Raw genomic sequence first — 12,852 nt, forward strand, 5'->3', positions numbered from 1 at the left:
TAAACACGTAAGTAGGTACATTGTATAGTATTTCAGATGATAATAAGGAAAACAAGTCAGGTGAGAAGAATAGGAGGTGCAAACAAATTGTGCAAATAATTTTCCTACATGGCTACTCATTGGGCCATATTGTCTACATAGCAAATGTGAGTTGATCCTTTGCATGAGCTACAAGTAAGGACTCTCCTTCCTGCTTTGTGCTGGAGCTCTCAGATTGGAAAGAGAGACCTTACATTCTGTCCAGACAAGCCCATATTGTCCTCGCCACAAATGCCCCCAGGGTTACAGAGTTTATTGAGTACAAAAGACGTTATCAAAAAACATAACAGATGCAGACAGATAAAGTGGGTTTAAATTGCTTCTGGGCTTTTTCTATTCCTTGAGCTTTTGTGTGCCTGCAGTAACTGACCTAGGGTGAAATTCAGAAGCTTTTAGTTTTGACTCAGTTCCTTTTTCGATAATACCAACTTCTTGATTCTAGAAGGATCTACTTCCCAGATGTGTGTAGAATATCAAGGGTTGATTTCCTCCAAAGTAATAAAGGATGACTTGTTGCTGACGAATACTAGCTGGTTACCTAATATCAACAATAGAAGGTTAGTTGGAAAGGAGCTAGGAAGGAACTGAATGTTGCTAATAACATGGAAGAAAGTTCTGTTATTCAATGAGAGTCAGGGGGACCTAGTGGGCATTATGCTAAGTGAGAAAAGTCAGATTGAGAAAGCCAAATACCATATGACTTCAGTTATATGGGGAATCTAAAGAAACAACAGAAGTGAACAAACAAACACAAATCAGAATCGGATCTATCCATACAGAGACCTGCTGGTTGCCAGGGGGAGGGCGGTAGAGGGATGGGCAAACGGGTGAAGGGGTGTGGGAAGTGCGGGCTTCTAGTTATGGAACGAATAAGTGATGCGGATGAAAAAAGTACAGCATAGGGAATGTAGTCAATGATATCGTAATAGTGTCGTATGGTGACAGAAGGGAGCTACGCCTGTGGTGAGCACAGCACAATATACAGAGGCATTTAATACCTACGTATATGGTTGAAACCAATGTAATCTGTGCCAACTATACTAAAAAAAAATCTAATGAATCAAGAAAAAAGTCAGGGGCTTAGACATTTCTGAAAATACACCCTATGCCTTGCATCGTGGGCTCACCCAATAAGCATTTATTGATCCTTCTTGCACACCTGGCAGTACACTAGGCCCCGGCGACACAGCAGTGATGCAGTTCTGCTCCCCCACCCAGGGCTCACCACCCGGGCGTGGAAGACACTTCAGCCACCAGCAGGCTGGATTCCAGCTGCACTGAGAATGCCACGCTGACAGTCCTGCGTGTATGCTCCACGTTAGGGGAGAACCGTTGAAGAGATGATTTCTCTGCTGCGGAGTGGGTAACAGACAAGCGTGCTGTGGCATTATTGGCAAGTCAACCTCTTTGCCCCTCATCTTCTTTGTCTGGAAAGAGGAGATAATAATAACTTCCCTGCCCATCTTGCAGGGCTGCTATAAAGATCAAATGAAATCATAATACGCTATTCAGGTGTCAAGAATGTGATTAGGGCTGGATAACAATCTAGATGTCTGGGAGCACACGGGAAGGCAGGTCCTGCACAGCGATGTTCCGGGAACATAGCAAAATCTTGAATCCAGCATGAGCATATCTAAGAGGGAGACCAGTCTTAGGAAAGAAACAAAAAACAAAAACAAACTTCATAAAAGAAACCCACCTCCCCCCCGCAAAAAAACAAACAAACAAACAAACAAAAAACAAACAACCTGAGTAATGGAATATTTTGCAAGAAAAGTGATTCTTTTTTTCTTATCATTTATTTGCTATTGAGAGACAGAGAGAGACAAAGCATGAGCATGGGAAGTGCAGAGAGAGGAGGAGACATAGAATCTGAAGCAGACTCCAGGTTCTGTGCTGTTAGCATAGAGCCTGACACAGGGCTCGAACCCATCAACCACAAGATCATGACCTGAGATGAAGTTGGACGCTTAACCCACTGAGCCACCCAGGTACCCCTGTTTTTTTCTTTTCAAGTGAAGTTTGTCAAAAGTGAAAAAAAAACAAAACAAAAAGAGAAAATGCCCTAAGGTACAGATCAAAATGCAAATTCAGGTGTGAAGCAAAGAAAGGACCCCCCATGGAGTGAGGCAGCCCAGGCTGGTTCAGGACTGGCAGGAGGACTTCTGCAGGCATCAGGACCTGCCAGGACATGTGTGTGGCCTGCCTGCCCGAGAACCCCTCCAAAGTAATAGAGGCTCGACAGCTGTTGTCTGGCCCTGAGCAGACCTCCAGAGAATATTCCAGAAGTTCTCCTGAATTGCTTTTCCTCCAGGGGGTGCTTGGACCCAAGGGAGCTCACTGTTCCAGAAATAAGGACGTCTCTCGGCAGTGTTTTCATTCTTCACTCTAGTGATTTCCCACAAGTGTTGTTCCAGAAGGGAAGATGCTTCTGTTCAGGGGGCCTCGGGACTCATTTGGCCTTTCTGTGGACTTTGAGACTTCACGTGCCCACACAGTGTCTATTATAAACCAAGGCATTCCTTAGGGAAAACAGGGTAAGTTAACATAGCGTAAGCCATAGTGGCCCTATTTCAAGCCCCGAGATCCCATTCATTCAGCCCAAATTTGAGAATTCATCCCAACATTGAAAGCATATGCAGGAGATCTTCAGCTTGGGGAGGTGGGGGGAGGAAATGCTTACTTTGGACTGTTTTCTTCTAATTTGTGACATGTTGAAAACTTACAGAGAAGGAAATGGTCCTTGTTTTCTGTTGGATAATGAGCAACCATAGAAAGTCAAAGTTTTGCCAAATCTCAGTATTACGGAGATAAACCAGTTACTATAGTTAGTACAGAAATAAAACCTGAATGACAACAAAGGCCCTTATTAAAAATTTATTTCACTTTTGTTTTTTTAATGCTCACAGTAACAGAGGAATTTCACGTCTAGATAGAGAAAGAGGCTGAAGGTCAGTTGCCTAAACTGGGTCTCATTTAATTCTTCCTAGATGGGATTCTTACAAAGTAGGCAGTCACCCCCATTTCATAAATGAGATTGAGACCAAGAGAGTGATTTTTGCCAAAGGTCACACAGCAGTTCTAGAGCGATTATTTAAGCCTGATTACCCAACCCTCAACACTGAGCTCTTTCCTCTGCCCCCCACCTTCACATTGAGAGTCTCCTAGGACTTTGGCTGCAGTCTAGCCAGGAGGAAGTAAAGGGCTTGCAAAACTGGTTGGATCAGTGGATAGAGGAAAAGCCTGTCAACCACAGAGATGTGAGTGTGGTCAGGGAGTATTGCCCTAGTATGAAATACTACCCAGACTCAGTCCTTCTACCTCTCCCCACCTCCTTCCTTCTTCTTCCTTTTGGAGCACTTCTCAATCTTGCCTCTATTGACATTTAAAGACCAGATAATTCTCTGTTGTGTGTGTGTGTGTGTGTGTGTGTGTGTGTGTGGCAGGGGGGGGTGGGGGTTCTGTCCTCTGCATTGCAGGGTGTTTAGTAGCATCCCCAGTCCCCAATTTCTTATCCACTAGATGCCAGTAGCACCTCTCAGTCATGGTAAGGACATGGGAATATCTCCTCCCGCCAACCCCCTAGTTAAAACCAATGTTTTATGGTGACCGGTCATCCCACTTTGTCCTGGACTGAGAGGTTGGTCCCAGTATCAGTGTTTAAAGCAGGATAGTGGGGACCAAACAGGGACGCTTGGTCACCTACAAGTGAGATTTCATCTCCTGCTTAAATAAAGTCTGTGGAGCAAGAGGGCATTGTGTTGACAGTGTCCTGGCAGTCTGCGGTTTCAGTGAGCTGTTGCTACACCGACTACTTCTGCCTGATCCTCCTTTCTTCCTCCAGGTAGCCTGCGAGGGGCTCAGGGGAAGTGACCTCCTTCAAGTGACCTCCATCAGAGAGGCTGGCTGAGTAGCCATGTGCGTTGTTAGAGGACTGAAGAAGACGGGCGGGAACACTCGTGTGTGTGCACGTGTGTGAGCTGGGAGGCACAGGTGGGTGCTGACCACAGAGAGCCTATGGCGCCGTCCAGGTGGGCGACGTTCAGGTGTGTTCACACCAGAAATTGATACTGGATGGGAGAAGGCTTTCAGCTCTGTGTTAAGTTGGCCTGTGCCTCTATGGTGTGGCTGTTTTAATTTATTGATAGTATATTGGTTTATTGTTGATATTTTGAAATATTCTTAGGAGTTACTCTGGGAGCCAATGAGAGGCCTTTCCCTGAGAGAAATAAACAAAAGAAAAACTTCAAAAATCGTTTGTTATCAGGATGATTTTTCTTGTGCTGTTGAGAATACAGGTGCAATAGTTGGAAATATTTGGGTTCTTGGCAAACTTACCAAGTACTACTAAAACGTATCATTTGCCTCTCAGGCACTCAGCTCTTGGGGTCATGCATATACCCATTTACAGGATGAAACCAGCTGAGTTCTGAGGACAACAATGCTGAGGTCCAATGCTAGGTTTTGCTTCTGGATCACTGGGCTCCGTGGCTTGTGACCCCTGTGGTCCTCCAGGTTGTGGGAGAATGAGTCCTTTGTCTAAGTGCTGAGTCTGGGTTGCTGTAAACCTGAATGGTAAAATGACAAGTGTGGACATGGAGGGTGTGGGTCATCTCTACTGCCGTGGCTCTGCACATGGCCCTTCTTCCTTCTGTGGCTGCAGCAGCGGGGAGAAGAAGCAGGTTCCATGAGGGCAGTGCTAATGACAGCAGGTCACCTGGCGGCAAGGCCCTCCCCTTCCCGGTTTCTGGGTTTTTGCACGGGCCTCCTGCTGTGCTCTTTGACACAGGTGTGGGGAGGGCGATTTACCAGGTAGGAGTGTTTGCATTTTTCTTGATTATGTAAACCGGTAGCTTTTGCCAAGAACACCCTGTGCCCTGAGGCTCTAGGCTGGTTTCTTCCCATTGGCTGGCCAGGTTTCATTTTATTGGGAGGTGTAGTTTCCAAGTTGTTAAGGGGCCATACCTGCTGGTGCCTCTTGGGAGCAAAGCATCTGGAGGCAGGGGGCCCACACCCCATCCTGTAACAATGACAGCGGATGAGTTGGTTTTCTTTGTGAACGGCAAAAAGGTAAGATCGAACTGTCCTTTGGTCTGGCTTCTCCGCTCCCCTGAACGGAAGTTTGTCCTTTGGAAGAGGCCTGTTCTCTCTTTCCTATTCTCTTTTCTCTCTCTCCCCTCTTTCTCTTTCTCCCTCCAAAGCCTTGCTGCATTTGGGGTAACACTGGGGAGAGAAAACCTTCTCAGAGCTAGAACACAGTCAAAACACTCCAGGGGCAAAGGAGTGGGGGGGAGGCAGGCGAGAAGAGCGGTCTCAGTTGCCAGCGACTCTGCAGCAGCAGAGACCCTGGCACAAAGTGGGAAAAGGTCACAGGGTCCTTCCTGGGTGAGACTGGAGGTCACCCACCATGCCTCCGTCTTTGTGTTTATTCCAACACATCCTGAGGCTTTCGTTGTTGTCTTTACTGAGAGAAGGAGCAGGAACTTGTTTTCTTGCTAATACCGGGATAGAAGAAGTTCTTAGCCTTTGATTCAGATATTTCACATACGTAAATGTGACAGCTAACTTGTGAGGACATTTACTGACATCTTGTGGCAAGCCACAGGTTTTTGTTGTTTTTTTCCTCCCGTAAGGGGCATGTTTCTCTCCCCTCTCCCCCTCCCCAGTATTGCAATAAATGTTTCTAGTCTCTTACTTTGATAAAATAGCCCCTTGGGTGACCTCCATTTTTACATAGGGACGTGGAGAAGGTAGGGGTTGTGGAGCAGAGGGGGCCTTATGATGTGGGTACCAGTCTTCCAGGCACAGCAAGGCTATGAATCTTTGCCAATTTCACTGCAGGTGAGGGGTGGGGGGGTGTAAGCACGTGCCTAGTCCCATCCCCTTTCCCCCACCACTGCTGGGGTACCCTGGCCTGCTCCGGAAACCCAGTAGGGAATGAGAGGGACAGTAAAAGGACAGCCATAGTTTTATCTTGTAAATGGCCATGTGTCCAAGGTGCCCAACCCCCTCCAAACAAGGGTAGTTTTATCTGTTTTGCTCTATTGGCACTTTTGAGTTGAGAGATTGGGTGACGTTTGAGGTAATTTTCAAGAACGAAAATGTACTTCACAGGGCGGGTAGTGGTTAAATTGTCAGGACGTGTTTGCGTGACTAGCAAGGGAATTGCATGAGCCATGGCAACATCCATGCTCTGAAGACCGTCGGGTTCAGTTTGAGTGGTGCCACCGGGAGGCACTGAGGATGAGGTCAGCCGTGTTCTTCTGGGTTCTTGTGTCTCTCCCTGTAGATTTCTTTTCAGGACTGGCATCTGGCAGCTAGCCATGAGGCAGGGCAAACTTCCCTGTTGACGCTTGTGAGACTTTGGCATCTGACATTTCCAACAACTTTGTTGCACTCAGCGGTTGCGTTGGAGAGTGTCAAGAAACAGTAGAGTTGGCCTTCTGGAAGGGTTACCCGCACAAAGCATCTTCTGTGGCATTTTTCTGGTCAATGTTTGGGAGTGAGCACCTGGATTCAGTGACTTCCAAGGCCGTGTCTTAGTCTCAGATTCTATTATTTGTTATGCCATCAGTTTGTGTGTGACAGGACAAGATTCTGCTCTTCTTTGGGGATGGTGTGCTGTGACCCACTGGATCTGAAAAGGACATTTCAGGGTCCAACTGGCTTGGCAAAGCTGTGTCCCACGTATTTTCGTTTCACTTTAGAAGAGCAATTTCAAACTTCTAGATGGTGTCATCACATCAAACTCTACTATCCCTGGAAGCTTTTCCTATTGTCAGTGTCTGTGATGCATACTCAGGTTCTAAGTTATAAACCTGTGGCCTCTTGAGAATCTGCTAGAAAGGGGGAGAGGCAGTATAAGAAGTGATGAGGTGAAAGCAGTGCTTCGGAAACAAGACCAAGCAGGGATTCCCAGGCAGATCAAGGCAGCTGTGAATAAGTTTGTTTCCATTTCTATTTCCAAGATCTTTCTATATCTAACTCTTTTGGTGTTGGATATTATGCAGAGAACTTACCAGAGAAGCCGCTGGAATTGGTGACTCACTCTTTTTTTCTTTAAAATTTTTAATGTTTATTCCTGAAATAAAGAGAGAGAGAGAGAGAGAGAGAGAGAGAGAGAGAGAGAATGAGCGGGGGAGGGCAGAGAGAGAGACACACACACACACAGAATCTGAAGCAGACTCCAGGCTCTGAGCTGTGAGCACAGAGCATGATGCGGGGCTCAAACCCACCAACCGCAAGGTCATGACCTGAGGCAAATTCAGACACTTAACCGACTGAGCCACTCAGGCACCCCAGAAATTAGTGACTCACTCTTAAATGTAAGCCTCTTATTCTCCCTGTGTGAGACCGTCCAGGACTCTGTCTCCACCAGCTCGGGTTCTGGACAGGGTATAAGATGCCACTGATCAAATACCTCAAGTGTTTTCTGTGGCAGTGATGGGCCTTGATGACCAGTGTCATATCCTCTGTTGTAGAGTCAGAGTTGGAGGGAAAGAAAGAACTGCCTAGGATTTTGGTGTTATCGTAGTGACAGTCATTTTGGTGGGTGGGATTCTAGAGGCAGTGATTCTGTTTCGTGCAGATTGAGGCACCTGGAGGAATCTGGCAACTTTGGCACGTGGGGCGCAGCCAAAGGTGTCCACGAGTGATCCCCACAAGAAGCAGGTGGCAGCTACAGAGAGCCTCTCAGTGGCTTCCACTCACTCACTCACTCACTCACCCCCATTTACAAGCTCCTCTGTAGACTAAGCCTGTGGGGTATGTACACACTGGAGGAATATGATCTCTAAGACCAGGCATCAGCCATTCAGGAGGTTGTGAACCAGTTAAGGAGAAGGATTTTCATTCGGCAAAGTAATATATTGCAAAATGTGTTTCACAGAAAACTCTCCCCATGAGACCCTCTTTTCAGATATACCTTTTCTGTTTTAGAAGAGGGTGTATTTGTTTATTTTTTTTAATGCCTTCCCAGAATCTTATTTTATTACTATTTTTTAATATAATTTATGGTCAAGTTAGCTAACATACAGTATATACAGTGTGCTCTTGGTTTTGGGGGTAGATTCCCACGATTCATCACTTACATACGACATCCAGTGCTCATCCCAACAAGTGCCCTCCTCAATGCTCATCACCCATTTCCCTCCCCCCGCCCCGCCTTCTTAAACCACTTAGCACAGTGTTGGCACATAACAGGTGCCCAATTAATGAGGACAGAATGAGTGCATGAGTACTAAAAGCCCTTAGAAATCCTCTACTCAAGAAATTTAGTTTGTAAACTTTGCACTTTGAAATTATCTTAAATTTGCCTAAAACGTTGTAAGAAGAATACAAAGAGATATTACAGACTACTCACATTCACCAACTTAACATTTTGTCACATTTTACTTTATCATTAACTTTGTCATTCTCTCTCTCTGTACGTACACACACATACACACACACACACACACACACGTCGAGATGTTTATATGGTACACACACGTATTAGATTTTTATGTATCTATTTATAGATATGCATGTAGATATATAGATGTATATAAGTACCTAATTAATTTTATATATTTATTTATGTATGTAATTATAGGAATAAATACATAGAGTATACAATTTTCTTCTTGAACCATTTGAGGGTAAATTTCTGATCTAATGCCATTTTACCTCTTAAACCAAGCGTAAGAATATTCTTATAGAGCCAGTGTCTCTAAAAATCAGGGAATGTGGTATTGACCTAACACTATTATCTAATCTGCCACCCCTCTGCAGCATATTCCAATGTCCCCAGTAATGTCATTTTTAACTTCTCCTAGGGTCCCAGGGTCATACCACGGCAGGGTCCCAAGCCCGGGACCCAGGGTCATACTCCGGCAGTTGGTCGCCATGTCTGTTAGTTTCCCTCGAGCCAGAATGGCTCCTTAGCTTTCCTTGTCTTTTGTGACACTGAAGTTTATGAAGAGACTAGACCATTATTTCTTAGAATGTCTCTCATTTTGAGTTTGTGTCATGCTTTCTTTTGATTAGATTCAGAGTCTGCATTTTGGGCAGGAATTCCAGAGAAGCAATAAGTGGCTCTCAGTGCGTTGCATCAGGAGGCACATGGTGTCAGTCTCCTCCATTATTTGGGATGCAAACTCTGATCACTTGGTTATGGTGGCATCCACCAGTTTTCTCTAATGTAAGATTACTTTTTTACCTTTTAGAGTTAATCAATAATCCATGAGAAGATCCTCTGAGTCTGTGAAACTATCTTGATCATCAAGCTTTCACCCACTAGTTTTAGCTCTCATTGATGTTTCTTGACTTGGTCAGTTATTGTGCTGATTGCAAGGTTAGGCTAACTGTATTCATTAGTTGGAACTCTTCTGTCAGAAAGAACTTTCTTTCTCTCCAGTCTGTTTATTTATCAGTTACCACTTTGGACTTGTAAATTTTAGTTTTATTTAATGGTTTATAATCCATTAGAGCTATTATTTGTTTTGATGCTTAAATTTTATCAGAGCAATCTGCTGAACCCAGCATTTCCTAAGCTCATATCCCCATGAAGCGTTTGTCCTTCAGAATGCCCACTGGCCCTGTCAAGAGAGGATTCTGTGGTATTTGCTGGAGCAACCCTGTGGCCGTGCTGTGAGGTGGCACAGCCATTCTCTGTAGGAATTCAAGGAAGGTGGGACCAGGTGTGCCTGGAGTGATATAAAAAGTGTTTGCCGGAGAGGTTTCACTGGAGTATAAAGTCTAGATTGTCAGGAAAGTAGAAGAGGAAAAGGCTGGAAATGAAGGTTAGTAACATAATGGAAAAAGGCCTTGGAAGACAGTCTAAAGAACTTGGATGTTATCTTGAACATATGGGAAGGCACAGAAGGCACAGAACAGGGGCCAGATGTGATGAAAACCAAATTGGACGATAAGCAGAAGCTACAATTTGGGGGGTAGTAGTAAGCTAAGAGGCTTCTTTCTGCAGGAAAGGAGGTAGGAATCTTTATTTGTGTGTTTATGACTTCTCTGAGAGAAAAGAAATAACTCCTTGTGTGCACTTTGTAACCAGGACTTTGGACAAACTGGATCTGTGGGGTGTAATAAAAGAAAGCTAATTTGTTTTTCTACTTTCCTTGAAACTTTCTTCAAGGGGCAAATTCTGTCAGTTTTATGACTTGTTGGGTTTCTCCTAATCAATAAAGCAGTGCTGTGGTCATTTCTAAGTTTCCATACACAGTCTCAGTTCAGGATAGAGAGATGAGGATAGCAAGAAAGTTCTCATCTAATCAGTGCTGGTTAAGATGGCTTCCCACCACGGGGAGCATTCAACTGTAAGTCTCACGACATCGGGCATGTGCTTTCCTCTGGCCTGCAGCTCTTCCTCAGTCTCCAGTTTAGGGAGGACTACTCCACACAGACTCTGTTGGAGGTCCCATCACCCTCTGCAGTCAGCGTTCTGGGGATGATTTAAACAACTCCACACCAACTTTCCCTCTTCTGCATGGACTACACTAGGTCCTCAGGCAACCCTCCACATCCTCTGCTTTCCAAACTCTGAGAGTGCTCACCAATTCCAATGCTGCCATTTCTTCTTCAGTAAGCCTATCTCTAGCTTTTAGATATGCAGACCGCTATATCCCCTGTCTACAAGGGCTGTATGTTAGCTTCACATGTAGGGCTATGGAAGCCCCCTCACAAAGTTTGAGGCATGAGATACCTCCTCTCCTCAAGCTTAACAAGATGTAAGTCTCACAGTACCATTCTCTGGAAAGAAATTCTTGTCACAAATTCTCTCTTTAATCATCCTAATCACCCAAACCCTATTACCCTTGATAACATATGATGAATGTGAGTAGTGAAATAGGTTGTCATGGATTTCCTTTGACTATTTGCACTGAAAACTGGTACCTCACTTTGTAGACCACATTTTCATCTTGTTGAATATATCATTTGTGGACCTTTGGGTTGAGATCTCCTCCACATCTCACATGTGTTGATGTTATTGACTGTGCTAGCCCAACACACACAATACTCCCTGTGACCACAGGCCAACAGACTGGCTCTCTACCGTCTGAGAATGTACATGCTGGGAGGCATAGCCAGAGACCTGCATGCTGCCATTCTTAGTTGTCCCTGGCATTCACAGGTGTGACCTAACAGCTGGAAATGAGATGTTTGACTTTAAGGGGGCTCTGCCTTGGCCAGCCCAACACGGCAGGCGCAATACCTAAGCCCTCCGTGGTAGGTGCAGAGCAAAGCACTAAGACTTTTAGATTTGGAAAATATCGGCATGTACACAGAACGGCTTGTAGATCGTATGTTCATTCTTGTGGAATTATCAAGAAAAAGACCTTGGTTTTCATGATATATTTAGCACATCCCTATTAACTCCACAGATTCTTGGGCAAGACAGTGGCTAAGTATACCTAGGATATCTTTTCTTTTTGTTTTTACTCTTATAGGTGGTGGAGAAGAATGCGGACCCAGAAACAACCCTTTTGGCCTACCTGAGAAGAAAATGTATCCTGACTTTGGAGGGGGAGGGGGCGATGGGGACTCATTCTCTAGGCCTTATGTCACTTTCTAGTGACGGGTGGGAGGCCATGAAGTGTGGAGGACAGAGCCCTAGAGTCTGACTCTGGGCCCCTGCTTTGTAGCTCTGTCACTCAGCAGCTGTGTGACTCTGGGAAGTCATCTGAACCTTCCAGGAGTAAAATTATCTGCTGTCCACTGAGATGATTCTTCCTGATATTTCTTAAGATCTCTTCCAGGTAAGACTCAAGTGATGCCAGGGTTTAATCCAGGGCGTGTAAAATGAAGAGCTGTGAATGGCCCTCATTAGCCCTAGTTAAGCTTCACCGCCATTCCCCTTGAGGAGGGGGCCTTCCTCAGGAGATCCCTGCTGACCCATAGAGGGCTTCCTGGCAATCTTCCCAGCTCTGTGAAGGCGGAGGGAAGGTCGGAGGAAGGGGTGTTCTTTGGGAAAGGATGCCTGAGCTGGGGAACTGTATAGAGGTGCCATCCATTGTGGAGATGGTGGGCCCCAGGAGGCACGGGACAGTGGAGTCCCGAGGGGCCCTTGGGATGCTCCTCTTCCCTCAGCGAAGGCAGGGTTCTGTAACATCTAATACCTTGTGGTCTTTCAAGGTAGGAAAGTACTCTGAGACCCTAGAACAGAAACAACAGAGACAATTTGATAGGAGGTGGCATTTAAAGAACACTTACTATATGTAGGTGGAGTTCAAGGTGATTTTCATATGTGATCTCACTGATCCCCATAGCCATTCCTTTGACAGAGGAGGAAGTGAGGCTGGCACATGAGAAGGTCCTGCTTCTTGCTCATGTTCTGGGCAAATGCTAACAGAGCCCAGGCTAAAGCCCAGAGCCAGGCTCTTAACCTCCCGACCATACTGGAAACTATTCAGGGTTGGTTGCCGGGATGATGCTCATCCTGACCTCCTCTCACCCCAGGGGCAGGGATGTCCAGTGGCTCATTCAGGTGATATGTCCTGGGACAACAAAGGATTTTTTCAGTTCCCACAGAAAAAAGTCTGAAGTCCATGGCCTTACCTCTAGTTCACTCGCCTCTTATCAGATGGTGTCTGGCTCTCGTGTACTTTGTCCTGGATTTTCCATCTGGAGAGGGCAAGTCTGGCCTATTCCTTAGGCATGTTAGCAAACTCAAAGTTATCAATTTCTGCCAGTGTATGTAAGAGATGGCTCCAATAGTGGTCCCCAACCTCAAAGAATCTTCCTTTTAATTTATGTTCACATAGCCTATGTGGATATTCAAAAGCTCCTCATCCAACCCTAATTTTGGTTCCTGGACTTCAT

General features: G+C 45.4%; 1 protein-coding gene across 2 annotated transcripts in view; it reads left to right on the forward strand.

Annotated features, from left to right (window-relative positions):
• Window positions 1-4,977: 4,977 nt before the first annotated feature.
• LOC109261405 (xanthine dehydrogenase/oxidase) overlaps window positions 4,978-12,852 on the forward strand; it is a 57,586-nt gene continuing 49,711 nt past the window's right edge. For both annotated transcript variants that reach the window (XM_053891029.1, XM_053891030.1), the window contains exons 1-2: window positions 4,978-5,109; window positions 11,481-11,538. In XM_053891029.1, coding sequence (XP_053747004.1) covers window positions 5,068-5,109; window positions 11,481-11,538 — 100 coding nt within the window. In that variant the 5' untranslated portion in view covers window positions 4,978-5,067. The remainder of the gene's footprint in view (window positions 5,110-11,480; window positions 11,539-12,852) is intronic.

Source organism: Panthera pardus, unplaced genomic scaffold (genome assembly GCF_024362965.1).
Source record: "Panthera pardus isolate Hobbes unplaced genomic scaffold, ASM2436296v1 HiC_scaffold_26, whole genome shotgun sequence".
In the NCBI taxonomy this organism is placed as follows: domain Eukaryota; kingdom Metazoa; phylum Chordata; class Mammalia; order Carnivora; family Felidae; genus Panthera; species Panthera pardus.